At 44.3% G+C, this 24,359-nt stretch overlaps 1 protein-coding gene across 1 annotated transcript in view; it reads left to right on the top strand.

Annotated features, from left to right (window-relative positions):
- The window catches only part of PDE11A (phosphodiesterase 11A), a 92,172-nt gene that overhangs the window by 62,095 nt on the left and 5,718 nt on the right, over window positions 1-24,359 (top strand). Inside the window, exons 11-19 of the mRNA XM_026052040.1 lie at window positions 6,631-6,777; window positions 6,884-6,991; window positions 11,898-12,007; window positions 12,691-12,781; window positions 14,615-14,715; window positions 16,561-16,638; window positions 17,973-18,036; window positions 18,885-18,959; window positions 21,194-21,277. Coding sequence (XP_025907825.1) covers window positions 6,631-6,777; window positions 6,884-6,991; window positions 11,898-12,007; window positions 12,691-12,781; window positions 14,615-14,715; window positions 16,561-16,638; window positions 17,973-18,036; window positions 18,885-18,959; window positions 21,194-21,277 — 858 coding nt within the window. The remainder of the gene's footprint in view (window positions 1-6,630; window positions 6,778-6,883; window positions 6,992-11,897; window positions 12,008-12,690; window positions 12,782-14,614; window positions 14,716-16,560; window positions 16,639-17,972; window positions 18,037-18,884; window positions 18,960-21,193; window positions 21,278-24,359) is intronic.

Here is a 24,359-nt window from a genome sequence, read left to right on the forward strand (position 1 = left end):
TAAATACAGGTCAATGTTGCTGCAGCAGCTGCGCGACGGCCCCGCAAAAAGCGATAAGGCACAGAATGCTTTAAACATGTCACGCACACCTCAGCAGTATCTGATGAATGGCTAAAAAAATTCACCACTTTTCCAATGATAAGGTAGGACGGATACTGCAGTCTGTCATAGGCACAGACATTTGCATGGGAATGGCTTTCAGGTAGGGAGAAAAATGGATCTAACGAAGTCTTTTGCRCTTTAAGTTGGATAATTTAAACATTTTTAAGAGAGTTTTGGAGAATGATGATTGCTTAGGTAGACGTCAAGATGGGTCTAGTGTGACTGACAGCCTGTCAGATTCCATAAGGAGCGAGTTATTCCCAGTGCAGTTAATGGATGTCCCTGGGACCAGCTGTGTACGTAACAGCCTCATGTTCTGAGGCCCTTATTCCCAGGCTGGCCAAGGAAGATCATTTTACTATTTCACTTGTGAAAGAATTATTCAAAGCAATGCAGCAAAATAGCATGTCGTTTTGCATTCTGAAACATATCTGTTCAGCTGTGCTTAGGTTTGTTTTGTAGGCCTGGCAGACTGAAAGTTAGAGCTGGGAATTTCCTGTAAAGGGATGTTTTGTTTTGTAACCAAACTTTATTTGGATAGAAATATTAAGACTGGCATTAATATTATCAACATTATTTGAAAAATTAAAATTTTCCTTAGCAATGGTACTGATTACAAAACCAGGAGAGAAACTGCTGTTTCGCCAACATATGCAGTATGAAAAGACAAAATAATTTTCTTTGGTAACAGGCCCTTGACARCTACAGGGTGTTTGGGCTGCAAGCAGTTGATCATAAAAGCTTACTGTTAAGATTTTACGTTATTAACTGCAGTATTTCGGTAGGCATTATTTTGCAATACATCTTGCAAAAGCAGACAGGAATGTCCCTAAATGAACAAGCCAGTGTCCTGTAAAGGTTTGGCCATTACCGAGAGGTCTGTGTTGGAGCTAGAGCCTCCTGCTCACTGAGCAGCTTGGGCCGGTGAGCGCTGCAAACACGACAGCGTTTGTGTGAGATGAATCTGTTTGGCCACTGGGTGCCATCCTTGCTCCACTCTAAGGCTGAGTGCGGAGTAGTCTTTCGGTTAAGCTGCAAAATACGGGGAAAGAAATGGTGATATGGGTAGAGTTTCACCCCCTGCTAAGGCCTGCGTGCTGGGGCCTGGTGCGCCGGGCCCGGCAGCGGCAGCCCCACGCAGGCCCCGGCCCCTCGCGCGGTGTCTTGGCGGGGTCTCCGTGGGGAGGTGCAGGTGGAGGCCGTGGTGTCTTGGCAGGGTCTCCGTGGGGAGGTGCAGGTGGAGGCCGTGGTGTCTTGGCGGGGTCTCCGTGGGGAGGTGCAGGTGGAGGCCGCGGTGTCTTGGCGGGGTTTCCATGGGGAGGTGCAGGTGGAGGCCACGCTGCGAGCGCGGGTCCCGCTGTGGCCTGGGTGCCCCCGGCCCCATCCCAGCATCTGCTGCCACTCCCTGGAGGCAGCAACCACGGGAGGGCTCCGTTGCTGCGGGATCGGGTCGTGTTTGGGGCTGTGGGTGTCATCCAGACATAGCTGTGTCTAACAGATACTATGTTGGAAGTATTTGACTACTGCAACCCTTTCAGGCTTTATTTATGATATTGTTTCATTCTCTGCRCACAGAATTGCATCTTTTCCTCTAGCATAGAGTAAATGCATTTTCCAAGGGAAAAATTATGTCAGTAGTTCTGCTTTTTTAGTCTTGTAGATTATAAACGTTTTAAATGTATGAGAAATAGACCTCAGCACTTCTCTTCTTGCTCCAACTGCATGGGCATGGTGCAGATTGCACCCCAGGCACAAGCAGCAAGCTGAATATTTCATGAGGCCGTTAGGGTGAAATTTTCCATGCTCCTTCGCTTTGCAACAAGCTAAACCAAGATTTGAACACACAAAAAAACAGCTGAGAGCATCGGATATCTTTGTTTTCCCGGGCCTCTGTGTTTCCCCTACCTATGCACCCCTCTGCTTGGTGAGCTCACATGTAGCAAGGAGCTTAYGGGCAAAACCGAAATGGTTCTGGGCCTTCGTAGACTCCACGTGGACCCGCTTGTGGTCCGTCCTCCTCCGAGCAGCTCTGCGGGGAGCACCTGGGCTGTGGTCTCGGGGCCCCCTCGATGGAGTCCATCCATGTGGCCCCGCTCTAGCAAGGCCCCTGTGCTCAGTGCAACGGAGGCAGCCAAGAGGGGCAGTCCTCGCCCTGGGGAAAAACTGCCCCTCCAGATCAAGCTTTCCATCTCCCATGGGAATAGGAATGGGATGGAGGCATCACCCATTAGACCATGTCTGACCCCTGCCTCTGGCAGTCCCCTCCGAGCAGGCTGAGCAACGTGTGTGCGCAGGCGTCAGTGAAACTGCTGTTGCTGCCRTCGGCAACATCAGCAGTTACGTTCAGCTTTAGTAACTAATACAACCAGGGATCATAGGTCCTCATGTTAACTTGTAAAGATCTTCTGAGAAGCCCCTTTTTACTGACTCCAGCTGTATTGCAGTGGTTAGATGCCATCTCTGATGTTTGTGGTGTGCCAGGAGCAGTTTGACCATGTGAACTGGAACTACAAAGATATAAGTTTTAGTGCTGTGTTTATATTGAGTGTAATTTGGTTATCATAGAATCATAGAATGCCGAAGGTTGGAAGGGACCTCAGAGGTCATCGAGTCCAACCCCCCTGCTCACGCAGGGTCACCTAGAGCACRTGGCACAGGGCTGCATCCAAGCGGGTTTTAAAGATCTCCAAAGAAGGAGACTCCACARCCTCTCTGGGCAGCCTGTTCCAGKGCTYTGTCACCCTCACAGTGAAGAAATGCTTCCTTAAGTTCCTGTGGAACTTCCGATGCTTCAGTTTGAAGCCATTTCCTCTAGTCCTATCGCTGTCCACCACTGAAAAGAGGCCGCCCCCCTCCTCCTCACTGCCTCCCGTATCATGAGGCACAATACGTAGAATTAACTCTTCTGAAATTGTAGTAAGTTGTTTTCTTCTAGTTTAATATCTGAGGCGTCCAGCGATGTCCATGGGAATAGCCTGCTACCATAGAGAACTGTGGCTATGCAGGATCAGCTAAATGTCGCTCTGCAGTCCGGGACGTGCTGGTTACTCCCTCGTTACCTGCAAAAACGAGCCCAAAGAGCCTGAAGTGCCTGTGTGCACCAGCTCCCTGCGATCACCTGGGGAGATCATTGCTTAGAAAGTGATGCCAGCAAAACCCCACTCCTGAGCTGCCGCGGCTATGGACTTTGGTCTTAAGAATAATAGATGCTCAGGCCATTAATTGCTTTTATTTTATGTCGCTGTTCTTTTAAAATGGAATTTTCTTGTTCCTTTTATAGGCTGCCATATATTTTGTTTCTATGTACTAGGAAACAACTTTAACACTAAGGATTGATTTTTAGCAGCATAAATAATGTGTTTTGTGGCTTTTCTATTATATTTTGTAACAATTTTAAATGCAATATTTTTATCTGAGTAGCTTATGAAATTTTTTATTCCTTTTYATGGGTCTCATTTTGAAAAAGTAGCATGTTCAGGACAGATTGCTTAATCAGGAACATTTAAGATACTTTCAGCTTTTTAACAGYTTTAGGCTACCTTTGGAAACAGCAGGTGAAATACTGTAATGACCTTGCCATTTAAAATACAAARTTATGAAAAATCATTTTCTCTCACATACGTAGTTTTATGGCAAAAGCAAAAAGTAAATACCATATTTTTATCTGAAGCTGCCAGTGCATGATACCTAAATGCTATAGCTTTTTAGGTGATATATTGCTTAGTGACTTTTCTTGTTCTTATAAAAGGAGCTGAGTATATAGGTTTCTAATGCCATGAGGTTTCTCTTATAATTAAAGCAAATACCAGTATTCATGCTAAATGGTAATTATATTCAGCGTCACCATTAACAAAACATAATTCTTTGAAACAAGACTAAATGCAACTTTTTGTTCCACTTTTCATGTTTAAGCTACGTGCTACGCTATTAATTTGCTAACTGCGGATGAGGCAGCATACAAATACCCACAGGTTGTTCACCTGCAGGTTTTGGGTCTCCTCCTGTTTCCATCCGTCCACCTTCGACTTGTGCCAAGGCCCTGCTCCTATTTCGTCCCAGTCTCCAGTGATCTGAATGTCCCTTCATACTGTGACCTCCCTCAGAGGAGGGACAGCGACCGAGTCGGGCAGCCAGAGCTTGAGGGAGGCTGAAGCTCGGAGCTTCGGGAGCAGCCGGAGCTTCGGGAGCAGCAGAGCTTGAGGGAAGCCGCCCTCTCTGCTCCCATGCACTGTCCCGGAGCAGCCAGGGCCACGTTTGGCCCAAACCTGTTTTTGTGGCACCTTTGGAGACTGTTTTTTGTGATTTATTGCCAAACCTGGGTCACGGCCACCGGCGGCACGTCCGGCTTTGGTTTACAGTGAGCTCTCAGGAGGCACGCGGATCTTTCTCAAGGATGAAGAGCCTTGAAATTGTTTGGTTTGCAGGGTAAAAAGACTTCAGTGGGTAACGTTCTTGATTGTTTCTAGAAAGAGGAAATGGAGCCTCAAAACATTCACAAGGGAGCAAGCCTTTTAAGTGGCCTTAAATCACTGAGGGGGGAGCTTTAAAAAATAATCATAGTGTAGGTGGAATTTTAATTGCCTGCCCCTTCCTCATATTGTCCTGGTCCTTTCATCCCCTCTCTTTTCCAGTAAGGAAATGTAGTTATTGCTGTTCATTTTAAGAAATCCAGTGGAATTTCTCCTGCAGTGCAGCAAAATTTCAGAGCTGGGTATGTTTTAATATTCCATATTATGAACATGTTTTATATCTTTGTAATTAAAAAAAAAATGAAGTTTTAATGACTGCTGTCCTATAAACCCTGGACTGCTGCATTTCCGATCTAAGAAACTGAGGAGAGACAATGCCAGGTGCAGCCGGAATATTGCTGCAGCCCCACGACATATCATTTTTTTAACATTATTCAAATTAGTCCCAACACTCATAATTCTGTTGTTTCCTTTATTGCTGTTGTAAAGCAAATGGTTCTTTTATACAAATGTTATCTCCTGGCTATTAATTCCGCAGTTATTTTGGATTATGGCACTCCTGTTAAATTTAGGAGTGTTAAACCTCATAAATATTTAAAAGTTTCAGACTGACATGGGAAGAAATTGTTTTTGACTTGCTTTGTTAATATCCTGTTGTTCAGTTTATAATAGATTTGGAATATATTGTTATTTCTCCATTGTTTGACAAAGAAAAAGCCATTGCAGTCGAGCAAACGCTTGGGGTGTTTCCCCTGAATTGTAACAGGTCGGTGAGTGTTTGTTTCCAGTGCAAAGCAGCAAGAGAAATAACTGTCCTCGTTCTCCTTAAAGGGGAGAAAGCATCTGTGAAAATTTTGCTCAGAACCCTTCCTCACTTCAGAGTTCATGAAAAGGCCACCGATGGTTTGTAAAGTGTTTTCAGAAAAGGAATYCCAAGCAGATCTGCTTGGGATCGGGTACTGCTGCTGCCTCCGAGTCTTGTTCCTTAGCTTTGCTCGGGGCAGCAGGTAGGCGCAAGGGGCGACCGTGTTTCTGCTGTCGGGGCGTCTTACGGCGAATGCCAATGAACGCAGTCGTGGAGTAAACGCGGGTATGTGTGCTGAGCATCCCAAAGGCTCTAACAGTAACTGAATGATGCAGAAATCACCATTTTTGAAAGGCCAGGGAAGGTCTAGACAGCAGAGGCTCCAGGCCGGTGTTTGTATTTCCTCGAGTTTTCACGAAGGGAGCCGTGCAGACGCTCACAGGTGAGGGAACCTCCAGCTGGGTGTTCCCAGGTGCGAAAGCGGGGCCGGAGGTGCCGAGCGCGGGGCCGAGCTCCGGCCTGCGGCGGCGCCGGGGCCGGGCTGTGCACGGCCGTGCGGGCACCGCGGCGGCAGGCGGCCTGCGCCTCCCGCCCGGGCTTGTACGGGCCCTCCTCCTCCTATCAGAAACTGAAAAGATGCCCCACTGTTACACGGACAGGGGAAAACAGCAGGGGTTCCTGTAGTATGCCTCCTTACTAAATGATCAGAATGTTTAAAATTATATTTTATTATTACAGAGAAGTATTTCTGTTGGATGTTTATTACTCTTTTTGGTTCTATGAATCCATGGTGTGCGGTGTAGAGGAAAGGGCACTAGTATTCCTATGGGTATAAAGACATTTGGCTGGAGAAATTCTGCAGAGCTGTACAGTTGCTTTGCATTTCTGAATGGCAGCAATTAAAATGCACAGCTGCTGGCGATCCAGATGTTTCCTGCATTCGAGCCCTGTGATTTGCATTGGGATACACGGCGCTGCTGGGGGAGCTGGAACGTGGTCAGGGCGCTCAGTGGAAATGCTCCGCATGGCTCCAGGTGGACGTGAGCCTGTTACCCGCTCCCACTGGATTCCTTCCTGCTGCTCCCCTGCTCCTCTGTTGCCGCCTGCGGGTCTCACGTGGAGGTTTTATTGTCTGGCAGCTGGATGAAGCTGGGAATGTGCCGGCAGGTCCAAACGGGGCCTGGGAGGCTTCTGGCAAAGGGGAAAATAAAAGACCTAGGTTTTTAGTCACAATTTTCCCTTTGGCGTTTTCAGGCAGCAAACATTCCTCTGGTGTCAGAGCTTGGCATTGACGACATGCACTTCGATGACTTCTCGCTTGATGTGGATGCCATGATTACTGCGGCCCTGCGGATGTTCATGGAGCTTGGCATGGTGCAGAAGTTCAAAATTGACTACGAGGTAACCGCCTGCCTGCAGAGCTGCGTGYAGCCCGTGCCGTGGCACCGTGCTGTGGCTCTGCACCCGTGGCAAGGGTTGTGTGTACAGCCTGTGCTTCGCGTTGCAGACRCTGTGCCGGTGGCTTCTGACGGTGAGGAAGAATTACCGGATGGTTCTGTACCACAACTGGAGGCACGCCTTCAACGTGGGCCAGCTCATGTTCGCCATGCTCACTGTGAGTATCCAGCTACACACACCCTCCCCCAAGGGCTCTCGTTGTCTTGCTGTCCTACCTGTCCAAATGTCTCCCCAGGCTTTGGTAGCTTCTCTAGTTATGACTGTATCCATTTACTGCGGATGGAAATACACACCGAATCAGGAAATTCAGCTTGAGGCAGCGCGGGTTTGGCAAAACTTTATGATGTTTTAGTGACAGTGATATCACAGGCACAGGAAAGTGACGGAAAGCAGATGGCAGTCTTGGAGGGAGCTTGTCATTATACATCTTGATCTTACAGTAGTGTTTTTCTTTTGGAAGTTCTTCTTTGGGTATTTATTTCAGTCTCTTAAATTGGAAGCTACAAAACCATGGAAGATTAGAATCACAGAAGTAGCAGTACTTATTAAGTTGATATATTTTACTTTATTTTCTCGCATCTAAATAGTTGTAGAAGGTACTGCCTTTTAAAGCCTTTGAAGATCATCTTCCAACAAAGTCATTCGAGGGATTCTTGTGTCTTCATAGGACACTATAACATTGCTGGGTCCTATCAACATCCATGTCTATCAGTAGCTTTATCTCCTCCCAGGAAAGTAACTCCTATTGGCAGGAACAGCACTTCTGTGCTTTCCCCTTCCTCTCTTCTTTCCCTACACAACAGCAACCCCTCCACATGGAAGAGTCCTGTTTAGTAGGTGTCTAGTTACTAAATTCCCGTGAGTGTGTCAGTAAAAAGACTGGTAGTTTTGTAATGTGGAAGTTCTGGTTCATGTGGTGTGGTAAAAGGAACATGGCTTTACTTTCCATTTGGATTTGCCCTATGTCCAGATGAAAACAGAAGTTCAAATGTTTTCATTTTTTCTTCTTTTTCAGTTTAGATATTTTGATGCTGTTGGCCATCTATTGAGAGTCTTAAAAAGGTCTCATGGTAGCATTTGTGCAGGCATTTCTTTAATGGTTTGAAATGAAAGTTTAAGAAGATTTTTTTTTTCCTTTTTTTATAGTCGTATGTGTTGTACATACCTTGGCCACGCTTAAAAACTCCTCATTCATCATTTTCCATGTTCACACACACTTACCAGGCAGATGCCTTCCACTGTCTAGAGTCCAAGCTTTTGCCTGTGGGTCAGCAAAACTAGACAATTGGGCATGTTTTTAATCTTGTGAAAAGTGGAAAAGTCTTTGGAAGCTTTTTTCCCCTTTTTGATGRTTTTCTGTGTTTAAAATTTCCATGAATGTGCATGCTTTAGGGAGCTGAAACCAATATTTATCACTAAAAAACAAATTACAGAATTTCTTTGTGAGGAACTAACAAATGGAGGTACCCAGAAATGAAGGCTGTATTTGCAAATACAGGAGTATTTCCTTTCCCAGGGACAGAGAGGAAGCTCGTGATACCGCTAGGAATAAAATCCAAGTCTTTTGAGTTGTTTAGCATGGTCTCAGTTACATAGGGCTGAGCTTCTCACACCTCAACAAAGGCATGGAAGGAGAAACAGGTTTTCCTGCAAATTATTTGCAAGGTGGCCTTTTGCTGACCATAGCAACGCCACTGGCTGCTCTTGCTGGGGAGCTGTGTTTTGAGGACRCCTCCATCTGATAGTTTCCAAGGAAGGGCCTTTCTGATGCCAAGGCCCCTCTTTGATGAGTCTTTTGATTTAACATCCCAAGTGTTTTCCACCTGGGCACGTTCCCAGGGCCCGTTCCATGCATTCTCTGGGCCGGCTGCTCTGCGCTTTGACCAAGATGCGGTAGCATCAGTTACCAGCGTCGCAGTCGCAGCYGCCTTTGTGAGCAGAACCATCCCCTAGGTGGAGCTCGGAGGCCACGTTTTCCACCGGTCCTGGCTCTGCGTGGGAAACGTTGCTTCCACCCATTAGCTCGTCCCAAGGTGACGAAATTGGCCTCCAGCAGAGAGGGGAAGGATCTGAGGACATGGACTGCGCGGCCCCGGCAGGCCTGGCTCTTAACCCGCTTTGAGCGTGGCTTGCAAAGCGCGACTGCTGATGGCACCAGGACTGCCCCTCCTCGGCTCTTTCTCTTGCAYGAACCGTCTGTGCCTCAGGTTTTTGTCTGTAAAAAAGAGAAAAGTGGGTCTTACTGTAACGTAGTGATGTCCAATTTGTGCTCAAATCTGGCACCCTCAAAAGGCCCAGCTGAGCTCCCCTTTACAGCAGGAGCAAAATTCAGCTCGGTTGAACGTGGTAACCAGCAAAAATCCACAAAGTTGAAACCAGTCATTTCCCTCCTCTGTCAGGTTTCTGTGTGTGTGAACATATATTTGCTGCCTCCAGATAGGCACTGGAGAATCGTTAGCGCGGGGCTGAAGCTCCGCTCCTCTATTTCACACTCACCCAAGTGTTCCAGGCACAAGCGCTGGAACAAGGACTGTTCCTGTGAGTTAATGACATGGGATGAGAATAAACCACAGGATCTAGCCCCAACTGGCTTGTTCCAAATGCCTTTTTCTGAAACACTTCATATCGATTTTTATTTTAAAAAGTAAAAATAAAAAAGTAAGTAGTATGAAATTAAAATCCCATCTGGTGTGCTAACAACAAAGCACATAAATGTGGGCAAGATGTAATGAATGCGATTCATTTCCTCACACGAAAGAATGACCTCCATAACTCACCGGAGACTCTGCCACTCCTGAGTTATGGGTCATTCCTTTTCTGGTGAAAATAAATTCTGCTGCGCCGTCGTCTGGCGTTAGTATTTTTGCTCTCTCTATGTGTAAATTTACAAAATGGGGAATCATAATCTTCTCCTGCCTTGCATTATGTACAAAAGAAAATCCCTTTACCCTGTAACACTGTTTATAAATTAAATATTTTTATTAAATGAAATACATTAGGTTTCTCTGTATATACATATATAGAGAAATAATACATAYGTATATATTCTCCATGAGAAGATTTTTGATTAAGTAAAATGTTGAAGTTGTTATTGAGATTATTAGTAATCCTATTAGTAAATTCCTTAATCATTTTCTTCTGTTTTTAATATAGGTTGTATCCTTGGGTCTAATCAAACCCCAAGTTTTAGGCTAACCCAAGTGTTAGGCTAAGGACCATTTATTGCAGCAATGATTTTCTATTATAAAACTTCTATTTTCAGGGGTTTATAGCTCAGCCATGAACATTTTCTCTGGAATGAAACCTGGCACATGGCTTGTTGTCATGACAAGTGTAAGAGAAAAAATAAGAAACCTTGATTATTTTGTATTACATGACAGCAACATCAAAACAGAAAATCAAAACAGAAAACACTGTATTTTTCATATATTTCTTCTATCTGCGTAGCTGTTACTGAAATTAATTTTTCTTAAAGCAACATAGCTAGAAATGAGGAGAAGCTCCTTCCTAGCAGTCAAGCCACTCAGTACGTGTGTGTGTTCTGTGTGAGTGAAACCTTTTTCCCTCAGTTTCGATTATCTTTTTTTAATATGTGAACTTGGAGTCCTGCTGTAAAGCTCTCCTAGCAAGTCTTGCACTTCTTTAGCTTACGGGTCTTCCTGGGCACCTGGGGGGGTCTCGGCCCCCCCGTTAATACTGCCTAAGTATTAACTTCCACAGAGCAGATCAGAGAAGCAGGACTTGGATTTGAATAGGAATTCGCCGAATGGAATTTATGGTCTTCCAGGTTACTAGCGACATTTTCACGTGGTGTTTCAGGACCTGACTCGTATCTCTGAGACGGTTGGATGTTCCTAAAGCAGAGTGAGGGCTTGAGATCTCACCAATACTGTCTTTGACCACCCAGCCCTCTTTTTCTCAGTGGGTAAAATTTTGCTGCACTGAAAATTAGTGGAATTCAGATTCAGGATTTTTCTCAATCTAGTGTTCAGTCTAGGTTTGGTCTTCCTACTAAATATATATTTCTTTTATGTGTTTCTTTCATAGTAACTAGATCTTGCTCCTAAGTAGAGAGCATGGTTGAGACTGGCAGTGCAGAAAGAGGAATGACGACTTTCTCGGGCAGTGATGTTTGCAGGCAGTGCTACCTTCCCTTCATCCCRAGTTGGAGAACCGGATTGTTTCTCTCCAGGGTAGGATGCTCGGAGCSGGGAGGCGGTTCCTCACTCCGGCTGCAGCACCAGCCTCGCACACGCTCTGCCCGGGACGCTTGACGTGACTGGCAGCAGCAGCGTCTCCCCTGTGGCRGGAGGCAGCTCTGGCAGAGAAACTGCTGTGGCAGCTGCCTGTGAGGAGAAATAGAGAAAGAAAGTGCTACTAGGATCAGCTCCGCTCCTGCCAGGCATATCTGGTCCGAGTCGGTTGTGGGGAGTTTCAGTAGGTTGAATTCTAAAATGTTCCCTCAAACTCAAGCAGATACCTGCAGCAGAATTATCTCTTCTGAGACAAAGTCTCGTCGTATCATGTCACATTGTGTCACGGAGAGACGATCTCTTAATAGGTTGTAATGGTTAAACAGATTATGTTTTAGCTGTTGTCTTTTATGGGTCTTTTGATTTAACATTTCAAGCATTTCCCACAGCAGGAATTAACCTAAGACAGTCACCTCAGAACCAAAGAAATCCGTGTCAAAGGACTTCTCTTGATAACTTCATAATCAAATGAAATTTGACTTGTTTTGCTCTCTCAGGAGATTTCAGCTCCTGTCTTAGTGTGTGGGKTTTTTTCTATTTTCAGCTCTTTTCCCCTCTAGTGGCTTCTGGGTAGTGGGGAAATGGCATGTTGGAAATGCAACAGAGAAATCATAGATCACTCCAGGGACATTATCTATTCTGCTAACCATCTAACATACTGCAGGGAATATAATACGACAATAAAGCATTTATCTTCTCCTTACGGAAAGGTTTGTGGTATCAAAACAAAGTTGACTGTTACTCAATGGATTTACATTACTTATCTCCTCTGCTTCTGATAGCTACAGCTTCTCTTTTTTCTGTCCTCAGACAGCAGGATTTCAGGAGATTCTGACTGAAATTGAAATCCTTGCTTTGATTGTGGGGTGCTTGTGTCATGACCTTGACCACAGGGGAACCAACAATGCCTTCCAAGCCAAGTAAGTTTTCAAATTCTTATTACTTCCATTTGTTTTTCTYCCACAGAAGAGCAAAAGGTGATCAGGATAAAGAATGAGATGTTAATTCCAGGCCTCCAAGGTCAGATTCTTACATCACACACATCTAGAGCAGCTCTGCAAACAGAAGCTGTAGCTTTTACAACAGCAGGTGATTTATTCCTGTATCTTGACTTACAAAGTTAAACATCATTTTTCCTAACTCATCTTCCAGGTTCGATCCTGCCGTTTTTTGTATGAGGGAAGTGTAAATGATAGCAGCAATATCACAGTTGTCTGAAATGGCGCTGCTATGTTCCTCAGTGCAAGGTCTGCTAGGGTTGRTGTTTCCTGACCAGTTCTCTCCAATATAGCTGCCCTGGATAATTAAATATCAGTATGTTGTACTCCTAGGAGACTCTTTCTGTTTGTCTCTACCATAATCTCTGCTGCTCGTTTCTTTGGAAAGAAAACCCATCTTGTTGCTTTAGGCTGGGTCACAGAGTGAAGTCACGGTGAACATTAAGTGCCCTGACCATCCAGTCCYGCTCCCTGGGCTTCCTGGCAGTTATCAATTCCATAATTACATTCCATGGTGTTTTTGTCCTTTAAACAAAAGCGCGAGCGGCTGCTCTGCGACGTGTGCCGGGGATGAGCAGCTGCCGACCRCCCGTGTTGTGTTGCAGGAGCGGATCGGCGCTCGCGCAGCTCTACGGCACCTCGGCCACCCTGGAGCACCACCACTTCAATCACGCCGTCATGATCCTCCAGAGCGAGGTAAGCGCAGCGCTGCCCGGCTCCCCGCCAGCAGCTGGGCACCTGCAGCCAGGCAAAGGAGAGAGCACCCACGGTGCCTCTTAATGTCCTCTCCTCGAGTTATTATTGACTGGTTACCACAAAGGTCACAGCGAGCACAAAATTAAACAGCTAGGAGTGCTGTTCATATAGCCCAGATGTTGTATCTGTCTGGAGCAGCAAGGAGAACAGACCCTAATGAAGTGGCCAGCTTCTACTCGGTGGTCTTGCATAGATCCTGCCCAGTGGCATGAGAGAGGAGCTCTTACCTTCCACAGCTGTGTGTCCAGTCTATCACAGTCAGCCTCTCCTGCGCCAATTTAGTATTTAGTCTGTTCTTCTGTAATCGGTATTTTCATAATAGTATTGAATTACTTGGTTAAAAGATGTTTTTTACCATTACTCTCAGCGTTGCTGTACTGTCCAGAGCACCCGAGCTGCTTTGCAGCACAGAACAAGGTGCCTTTGCCTCCTTTTTGGTGTTGAAGGTATCAGGCATGGGATGCTGACTGTGACTCTCGTATTCAGTTTCTGGACATTATGTTAAAAATATAGATGTGGAAAAGGAAAGCCCCAACATCTCAAATAACATTTTAAATAATCAGTTCAATCCCCATAGCTTAGGCTATATTATTTAGAAGGTGATAATTGGAATTAAATGGCTTTTTTGTACTAGCAAAGGAAGGCATAACAAAAAGCTTAAAAGTTGGAAGTTAAGCATAGCAGTTAAGAATAGGGAAAAGGGACTTGGAGAGATTTCAGCTGCTGGAAGAGATCTTTTCCCAGCTAATCAAAAATGTTTTTTTTTTTCTTTTTCCCTGTGATATACTCCAGCTTCCTTCCCAGGTATAAAATACTACTTCCCTGAAACACAGRTCTTCCTCTTTGATCATCAAGCGTCTTCTCCAGGTCCTTATTTCTAGACCAGAAAATTAATCCCAGTGGGATTTTTATCCAATATTTGTTAGCGAAACACAACATCCATCAGTTTAGAGTAAGTGTAGCATTTCATTTATGTGAATTTAGTCATATGTGACTAGAATATTAGTTTTGCTGCTTGTAGTTKGTTTTCTGCAGGGTTTATTGGAGAAAAATCTAGGATCTCTGTCCCCTTTTTTCAGAAATTCAGTTACAAAAGCAACTTCCTGCTTCCAACTATCAATACTAAATAATTTATTTCCTTTTGTGCTGGCTACAGAGCATCCTCCAAGCTGTTAATCCATGAGTCCTTAAAACCTCATGGACTGGGGCCACAAAGGGCCTCCACAGTGCAGCCGACTGCTGTTTTTCAGGCTGTGCAGTGAAGGTTTCTATACTCTGTAAAACAACTTCATAACATTCAGGCCGAGCAAAGATACTGTTTTGAATGAAAAACTGATTTAGTGTCCTGGACTGCTCTCCCAGCAGTTTGTGTGCCTACAGGCAGCAGCACAGATAAATCTATTAGGAGCACAGCACAAAAGCTGCAGTGCACAGCTCCCCAAAACATATAATAAAGAGGGAAGATTGAGATGTATCCATAGTTTTTCTCCATAAACTGAATCTGTGCAGAGTCAGATCAAAGAGTAAATCTTCGCTCCAGAGGCTATAATTTCAGCAGAGTTTAGAAGAGTATCCAGGGTGCTTGATTGCAGTGGTCAACTCTTCCACCCCAGTGTAATCTCAGTAATATTAACATTATTATTTTGTCATAGTTTTGCCATGAATCAGAAGAAGCCTCTACTACAGGGAAGCAGTAGACTAAAGAATCAGAAAACCTTTTAAAAACCTGTATTGATTGCTAGCCCTTTACCTCCTTTATCTCTTTCATTACAGGGTCACAACATCTTTGCTAACTTGTCCTCCAAGGACTACAGTGACCTTATGCAGCTTCTAAAGCAATCGATATTGGCAACAGACCTCACTCTGTATTTTGAGTAAGTATTGGCATTTTTGGTATTTGACAAATGAAAATTCAAAGACCGTTCTCTAATGACCTATTAAATCCCAATAAGGATATATAATATGAGAAATTACTGTTCAGCTGTGGTTGAAGAGATTTACTCTAATGCTTAGTGTATCTTAGGCTAATAGAAATATCTCAAGTGTCCAAATAAGTTTTGCTTTAATGCATAGCATGTTTGCATAAAGAAAAGTCAGGAGAAGCCATAGGCTGCTACACTTCAGMGCAATCCCAGGAATCAGCACAGCCCTGTAATTCCTCCATTGCTTCTGTGATAATTTCTTTTGGCAATTAAATAATCAAGAGTGTTTTCTAATTTGAGTATTTTATAAAGCTGACATTGTTATGCTGGGCACTGAAACGCAGGATGTGAAAAGCCACAGCTGCCTGTCCTAATAGCACGTGTAGTTGGTGCTGATTGCTCAGGATTAGGCTGATTTAAAGTTTATGTGCCAGCTATTCTCGGGCACTAAAATTTTCATCGTTGCAATATTTATATCCGCTGGGGCCATCACCCCATGAACCTGTATGAGAGAAATGAATTCTGTTTTCTGCTTGTGTGACTTTGCATTATGCTAGCAAATTTTGTAATGTGAAACCGTTTTATATCTTGTTTCATAAAACATAAAGGATTAGATATTATCACATAGTCCCTATCTCTCTATTCTTGTTGCCATCATGAAATCCATTACAAAAGGACCCTAAAGCAGGAGTGATGAGTCACATAATGTAGTCAAGGAGCAGAATAATGCACTATGGCCCATTTAAAAATTTGTCTGGGGTAGTGAGCAGTGTTCCCAAAGGTGTCCCATGCCTGGCCGCGTGCTTAAAACCACCATCAGACTGCACTTGGAAATGCGCAGGCTGCACTTTGAATATGAAATGAATGGAAAATGGGGTATGTTTGATATGTTGATATTCTGTGGTGATGTTGGTATGTTGATATATTGGAATAGAAAATACAAGACTCAAGCCTCTCCTGTTAGAAATCTAACTAGATTTCTACATGATGAGGGGATAGCACAGACCCTTAGGAGATGGGGCTCCTGACTGTCCCTCAGAAAAGAGTGATTCTGTTTCCAGGTCTCCTGTGTCTCCCGGACAAGCCCTTAGAGCTCGGGTGGGCTCTGTTCCACCCTGTGTGCAGCCAGAGCCCTTGGATTCTCAGTGGGCACTGCTGTAAAAAAATATAGACCAGGATAAGCCAAAATGTTGATACCTAACATCTGCCCCTATGTGTTAATATATTCTGACTCATATTTTAATCAGGCTTTGAAGAACTAGGTAAGATCTTCCAGAAGACAAAGCAGGGAGCCAGCAGAGTGATCTAGTTTCTAGTTTATAAAAGCCACTAACTCACAAATAACCGTACTTAGACATYCGAAAAAAAACTTCACTATCAAGAGTTTAACAAGAAAAAAGGGGGTTGTGAAAAGAAAAGAAAAAAAGTATTTTGCAAGGATAAGCAAATACAAACGTGCACATTTCAGGGTTACTGCTACTGTCTGTATGCCCACTGCTGTAGTCAAATATTTCATGCTTCCATGGAAGACTGAACATTTTGGAATCTTTTATATCCTCATTGGGCAAAACCATAAATACAATCTCTCTTTTACCAAGCAGCTCTGACACTGATGACAGGCAGTTATAGAACATGGTTGGAAATTAGTATGTTTTGCCTAAAGGGACTGTCAGTGTAACATCTTTAACAGTAAGGCACGGGGCGTCAGGGTTTTATACTGTCAAGAGAACAGGGTTTCTGCTGCTGCGCTGCCCGGGAAGGGGCTGCTCCCTCCTCTCACACTCTCTTTTCTTGCAGGAGAAGATCTGAATTTTTTGAGCTTGTCAGCAGAGGTGCTTATGACTGGAATATTAAAGACCATCGAGAAATGTTTCGGTGAGTACCATTATTTCTGGCTTTCTGGTTGTTTCAAGGCATAGCTGTATTTGCTTACAAGCAAAATTCTAAGGGAGAGAAGACTGGAGTTCTAAGTAAAGGGGCTTGTTTTAAAATTAACAAGTGGTTTCTAAAGGTTGTGAAACGAGCACAAAAGGACTCAATACAACCTCACCTTCTCCATTCCTGTTTCTGCCTTTCATGGTCTGTGACCTGTTTTCATACCTTTCTCCCAGCCTTACCAGTTACCTCCCAGCCCTTCCCATCTTTCCGGAGAAAGCACCCATGTTCTGCCTCGGGAATCGAGGACCCTTCTTGCCCCTTTCTCTTCCCTTCCTCACCTCAGCCACTCACCAAGCTCTCCTGGTCTACACGTGGGGATTGGCAGATGCACTGTCCTCTTGTGGCCCTCAGAAATGACCTGTGCCCCGTGCCTGCTCACCCCAGGACAGCTCAGGCAGTACTGCACACCCCACCTAAACACATCCCACCGAAACGCAGGCTTTGGCACATGCATATCTGTGTCTCAATTTACCTCAAACTTCATTAAAGTTGTGTTTTCCTTTTGGTTTTTTGATTGAAATAGYGACCGTTTTCTATTTTCCATATCATTTCACCCATCCCTAATTTTAGATTTGGGCAATAYATTTGATACTTCATTTTCAGTGCCCTTGTTCCTCATTTAAACTTTCTCACACTTTTATCTGCATCATGTACTGTACATAAACGCTTTCTACAGCTGAATGGTTTCTTTCTTCCAACGCATATAAAACATGGTTGTAGCCAGGTATTAAACTACAGTGGAACAGTCTTGCTCATACAGTAAATCTTAAATTTTTATTGCAGATGAGCAGTAGAAACTGCTTAAACAGTGTCTGGGATGCCTCTTATGGTTATAGGATCTCTTGCTACAGCAGGCACTTACAAATAGGCAAATAAATTAATCCTGTTTTCAGGTATTATTATATAATAATAATAATAATACCCTTACTCGTATCACGTGAGGCACATGCTGTCAGGTATATTACCTAAATTAATATGACTAGTATTAGGAGTACTGCAAAATTAGCAGTACCCTTTATTTCTGGTGTGCACAGGACCAAAACTTGGTCTCCTGATGACCTGCAATGCATGAGGCTGTCTAGGCACAATTGTGATGTAAAAGCAACAGTGAGGGCTGAGATTTCAAACCTGTCATTCTTTTCTGGAGGACAAGGAGGTGCCCGGGCTGACACTTTATATATATATATTATTTATTTATGCATCCAGAACAGAGTTGTTCAGAAATCCAACAAAGGTTGATTCAGCTTGTATTGTTCATTTCTGTTTTTCAGATCAATGCTAATGACAGCCTGTGACCTTGGAGCGGTGACCAAACCGTGGGAGATTTCAAGACAGGCAAGTCATGATTAATAGCAGGGCTGGGAAGAGGCGGGACGCGTGGGACAATATTCCCAGGGCCCCGTCTTACGGGGGACCAAAACTGCAATCAAGTTACGGCAGTATTAATGCTGCAGAAAAAAATAGAGGGGGGTTTATTCCAAAGAATGGTTTATTGCATAATTGGTTTGTTTGCAATGCTGGTGAGCAGTATGGAGGCACCTGAAGAGAGCTGGTTTGATAATCCTTCCTTTTCTTGCAAGCCTTTTAAATCTGTATTTAAAAATGGACAGATTAAACAAAACAAACAGAAAGTATTAGCCWTATGGAATTTGCTTGCTGGGTTTGTCCCAAAGCTTTTCCTTCTAGTGTAGATGGCAGTGACAATATAATCCCTAAAGCCAAAGGCACCAGCAGATGATCTGCAGGCCTCGATTAACATMAAATCTTCAGTTTTTATAAGAGAAATGTGCTAATTAGCACAACAGTGACAGGAACACAGCCAGTGCAGTATACTGGGAAGGGGGAGTTTTGAGGAATATGCAACTCAACCAGCAAAGGGAAAACACAGCAGTGCAGTTCAGTGTAGGTAAGGAGCTGGCACARTTTGAGTAGCTTTTTAACAAAAGATTGTTACAAGAGMAGTAGTGAGAGAGGAGTAGCCAGATATGCTGGAGAAGGACAAGAAAGACAAGAGAAGCAGCTGGAAAGGACTCGTTCTGAAAGGTSTACCAATGCCAGTAATTAAGTGGGACTATAATTTTCTTTACAGTTAAGTATAAGCTAAAGTCATAGACTGAGTAACAATTCATGATCCTAAAATTATGTAAGAAGAGCTCTAATCTTTATCATGATTTATGTTTTAGGCAGCTGAACTGGTAACCAGCGAGTTTTTTGAACAAGGGGACAGAGAAAGATCTGAACTCAAGCTCACACCTTCAGTAAGTTTTTATCACTTCCGAAATAGCTACGTACTTGGGTAGGGTAAGAAAATATCATTGCGTTCATTCAGGAAAACAAATTGTATGGAGAGAAAGATCTTGTAGTAAAAAAGGCTCAGTCCAACAAGGAGGTGCATTTAGAGCCACTTATAGAGCTGTACTATCAACTCAATTATATTTGCAGTGAGCTCTTCTCTCTATCTTCTGTAGCTATTACCAAAACTACTTTACCTGTTGATTTTCTAAACCAATAAGTATTATTTCTAATACAGAGTATTCAAACCAAAAATCACAAGAAATCAAAAATCAAAATGAAATCAAAATTTTCAAGTTTACTTTATGCTGCAGACATCTACTGTTTGTATTATTTAATGTATCAGATGCCGAAAAGGCATTTCTGTAAGTATATAACTATATATAACACTGTGGGTGGTAAGTGGAAGACAGGCAGCTGAGTATAAATTACCAAACAAAAACTAAGAGGAAGAAAAGTTTCATAAAGGTTTGCTGTGAGTGATTTGAAGAGAAAGCCTTACCCRGGTTAAACATCTCAGAAGGTTGACAAACAGTTATGCAGATGAAACAGGAGAGGGGAAACAAAAGTTTTCTAAAGAATTGAACTTACRTATGTTGGTGTTTCTACAAGTAGACAGWTCTGGTGGTTCAGACTTGTTCTTGCTGTGGTAGTATTTGCACATAAGCACGCTCCCTATAGACATATAATGAAGTCAAAAAATTAGTTATTCAGTTTGAAGTAAACAAGACTCACTACAAAAAAAATGGTTTTGTGTATATACAAAGCTTGGGAAAATAAAGGATTTCTCTATAGTTTTTCTGTGGATGCATCTTCCCCATAAAATGTAGCTAAAATCCAGTAGCACCATCATCACTCAGTCACAGCACTAATGATTCTGGGACCAAATCTGGTCCTGAGTAACTGCAGGTTCCATTCCCTTTAATGTGTCCCTTTCCTACCATATATATACACATAGCAGTTACAAAGCGTGTTTCTTACGGTAATAAAGCATATAAGTAATTTCTTTTTTTTAACACATACATTGACACCCAGGTCTAGCAACTTTAAGAGTTATTCTGAAACATGCTATTATATACTGCATTTTAGTCATACTGTGAACATGGTAGAAGTGCAGAGAAAGACCAAAGCCAGAGTTTTCCTTGGATTCCTCATATATTTTCCCCAATCAGCACCCAGCAGCCTAGCTGGCTGGGGGAGGAGGAGGTAGGTAGTGCTAGTGCAGCTACAGCACCTCCTCCCTCCTAGGAGCCTTCTCGCTCTTCCTTGGGGCTCTTCAGTTCATACCACGGAATTCAGAACCCAGTCCAGATTCTATTTTTTACATCATTTCATCTTTGAATTTGATCCCCCTCTCATTTATTACACAGTTATACCTATAGAGCAAGGTTCAACTGTAAGAATTCAGCCAGACATTCAGCACAATTATATTGAGTTTCTGTAAGACAGAGGTTCTAGAAAAGTGAGTTACCAAACCTAGAGGAGAAAGGCCCAGAATCAGAAAGAGACAGAAAGGTTTAAAACTTGACATATTTACAGAATAATGAGACGTGAGSTGAGCCAGTAGAGAAGGCCTAAGATGCTGCAGCAGTAGTGGAAGGTCCCAGAGGAAACTCACCTTCCCAACTTACTTCCCATCTCCTTCCATGGGGCARTGCAGCAGCAGTTGGGCCTCCCAGTCACGGGCTCTGGCCTCCGTGGCTTCCTCACTGGGGTGGGCAGCTCCGCTTGCAGGGGCYGCACACACTGGCAGCAGCTGCACATTCCCCACCTGCCCCTTCCCGGGCTGGCGGCCCTGCCAGCGGGGGCTGCAGGAGCAGGCAGGGAGCTGGGATGCATACTCACGGTGCATTTTGCTGGTCGGGGAAGCCCTCTGCAAGGAAAAGGAAACTTGCATTTAAAGGTGTCTACTTCACATTTCTGCAGCTTTTCACCAGCTGAAATGCAACTGCAGAACATTTGTTTTACATTACAGAATTGTAAAATTTAAATACATTCAGCCTACAAATTTCAAAACAGGAATGAAAAAGTTTATTTTTCATGCCAGACAGCAGTAAGGCGGCTGCTGCAAAGATTGACTGTGGTTTACAAAGTGTTCTGTTTATGAGAATTTGATCATAGCTGCAGAGTGCTGAATGATGCATCTGTAAAATACTCTGGTGTAATAAAGCATGACAGTTTTGTTCCCTTCTCAATTCAGGCCATTTTTGATCGGAACAGGAAAGATGAACTACCCCGGCTGCAGCTGGAGTGGATTGATAGCATCTGCATGCCTTTGTATGAGGTAATTCTTACTTACTGCTCATGTAGAGTCGGGAGAGGATTGGCAGTGTCTGGAAGCTCAATGTCCTGCCTTGGTGCTGCGTGTCCTTGGGCACGGGTGTGYGAGACCCAAAAGGAAGGTCGGGCTGAGCCACTTCTGGCTCCTCTCCGAACTGTTACTGGACACCGTAGGCCAGGGCTTTAAAGTCAGTGACAAATGATGTGTGGTTGAACCTGCGTGCTGTTTAAGAGCGCAAGCTCCGAGTTAATCATTCATCCACACAGCTTGTTAGGTGCTTGGAATAAATCACAAGTCTGTAGGTCCCAATTCACTAYGGCTATGACTGACCAAGCTGATGTTTCTCTGCTTTGGATTAGACCAGCTTCACAACYTGACGTGTGTAACACCGGCATCACCGTTTTGACTTTCCCTCCCTTATCTGTATCCAAAGCAAAGCTCTGCAGGCAGGATGATAAATAGAAAATAACACTGCAGAAGCTTTCACCATCAATAACAGTGTCAGGCAGCATCCTTCCTCTTCCTCACCCACCCCCCCCAGCCAGCCATATGCCCCCAACCCTGCTATTAAGTCTTGGTGCTTGCAAGGGCCCGGGGCTGCTCTCGCGGGGGGAATGCCGGGAAATCCTGACRGCTGCAGCTGCCCGGAGCGAGGAGAGCCGAGCACCCAACCCCGGCTGGAGGCGCCTTGCGCTGCTAAGTCCACCTGCGAGCGGGGCCTTCGAACCCACCGGGCGGGCACTTGCGTGGCCACTTCTTCCTCTTTCTGAGCCAGATCCCTCACCAACAGCAACTCGGGTGAGAAGGACCGTGCGTCTCCACCGCCCCCRTACCCTGGGAGAGCAGTGAAGGGACTGCCCAGCACTGCGGTGTGAGGTGCCCACGTGCACTGCCCCGCTGTTAACAGCCAGGTTCCTGCCCCTTCCCCAGGAGAGGTGAGGCCTTGTCACGGCAAAACATTGTTTGAAAGCCACAGATGTACAGTTTAAAGACAAAGTAAGCACAGAAGACCCATGGAAAACCTGCATTTTTTTAAACTACCAAACTCATTTTGGATGTTACATGAGGTTGGGAATTTATCCCAAGGATAAATTGGAAGAAAACTCTTTAAAAAAAAAAAACAACCTTACTTTCAATGCAACAGTTCCTCAAGAATGCATATTATACCAGAATTCATGATTTCCAATTGCATGTGCACAGTAAAGGAGGAAGAGCTGGTAAGGAACTCATCATACTTATAAAAGCATCATACCGTATAAGCATAGCATCATACTTATAAAAACTGTATGTTTGACATAAACATTTGACACATTTTGCTATCAAAACTACATAATTAAACTACAGAGAACAAAATCGAGGCTTTTGCAGGTAGCTATTCCTGTATGAGGGAATAGAAGCGCTGGCTGCGGGTGGCAGCCGCGTGTGCGTGACGGGACGCGTGCCCAGAGCAGCCGGCATCCAGGGAGCTTCGGCGCTACCTCCTCCTCCTCCTCCTGTATCAGGTCCCTCTCCTCGGAGTAGCTAATGACAAGGGGGTTTTGCCCCAACAGTCTCTTTTATCAGGGAGATGGCTATAGGCCTGTACATACACACACACATATATAGACCTCTCCTTTTTGTGCAAGAAGGTTTGCAAGCGATCTTCAAATCCTCAAGCTCTGTGCATTTTCCATGAGAAATCCTGTCTTACAGAGCACAGGAGACAGTCCAACCCTGAACAAGGTCAAAGAGAGGATATTCTGCATGAACTAACACAATGTTTGACACTAAATATAGATAACACAAGGAGCAGAGAGGCCATCACCCACGCCCCTACCTAAATCTCCCCTGTCCCATCTCCAACCCCCAAACCGTTGTGTGAAGGGGCTCTCTAGGCCTCGCTCCACTCCTGACACCAGGCTCTGCTCCCTGACTTGCCCCACACACATCGGCCACCAGGGAACAAAGGCACAGCCACTTGCAAAGTACCCTGGTAATCAAATCTGTTTCCTCTACACTTTCTATTAAGGGATTGTGAAGATAAAATCTTTCCAATCTTTTGTCCATTGCTCTTTATTACACTTGGGACATTATAATTTTATTGCATTTACTTTGTTACTGCAGTGATTGCAGATCAGAGCATCTTTATGTGGTAGTGGCTTTTGCCCTGGGTAGCAGAACAGCCATCCACTTACCCTGAAGCTCTAAGTTTAGTTAGGGACTTCAGTTACACCTTCCCACCTAACATTTGCTCTTCATTCAGAAGCAACAACAAGGAAAGTGTTCATCAGCAGAGATAAGAAACAACCTTAGCAGAATAATCATTTATATGAAATAATAATTTTTTTTTTTTTGGAACTGTAGAGTTCCAAATGTTTCTTTAGTATGAAATTATCACTCCCCTTTTGGGAGGCTAGAGCACTCTATAAAGGAGGAATGCATGCAGCTAAAGCAGAAATCTAGAACAGCCTGCAGAAAATAAAGCACTGGCTGCACTGCCAGCCACATTCACAGTACAGATAACGGCACCTGCAGCTACCGGCCATACACGTTTGTGCAACAGAAACACAGGAGTTGGACCATAAAGACAAAGCATTTTTCCAGAGCTGCAGGAAGCAGCCTCAGAGGCTGAGAGCATTGACACCCTCAAAGCCCTGTCCTGGGCTCTGCAGCCCACACGGCACCCAGGAGASTCGGTCCCAGATTTCCTCCGGCTCCAAGGAGGTTTCTCTGTGGGACACAGATGGAGAGGCAACGCACAGATCTCTTTATCATCACTTTTTCTCACAAACAACATCAAAGCGTCAGCGATTCCCATCAAACAAAAGAGGGAAAAAGRAGCCAGGCTCTGTTCAGAGCATTGTGGGCAGAGACAGGAGCGCCCTGAATAGCGGGGGCAGAGGCCGTGCACTCTGCTCTGCCCACATCAATACCCAGTCAGGTAGTCAGTGACACGACAGCAGCTATTCAGATTTCAGGGAGATGGCTGTGGGGGAGATAAAGCAGCTCACATACGTGCCTGAGAATGCCCTGCTCACCTCTGCCTTGGTGCTTCATTGAGCTGCTCCATTTTAATGCTATTTTTAGTGCTGGTTAAGATTTTCTT

Source organism: Nothoprocta perdicaria, unplaced genomic scaffold, assembly GCF_003342845.1.
Source record: "Nothoprocta perdicaria isolate Ctin4 unplaced genomic scaffold, notPer1 scaffold_83, whole genome shotgun sequence".
In the NCBI taxonomy this organism is placed as follows: domain Eukaryota; kingdom Metazoa; phylum Chordata; class Aves; order Tinamiformes; family Tinamidae; genus Nothoprocta; species Nothoprocta perdicaria.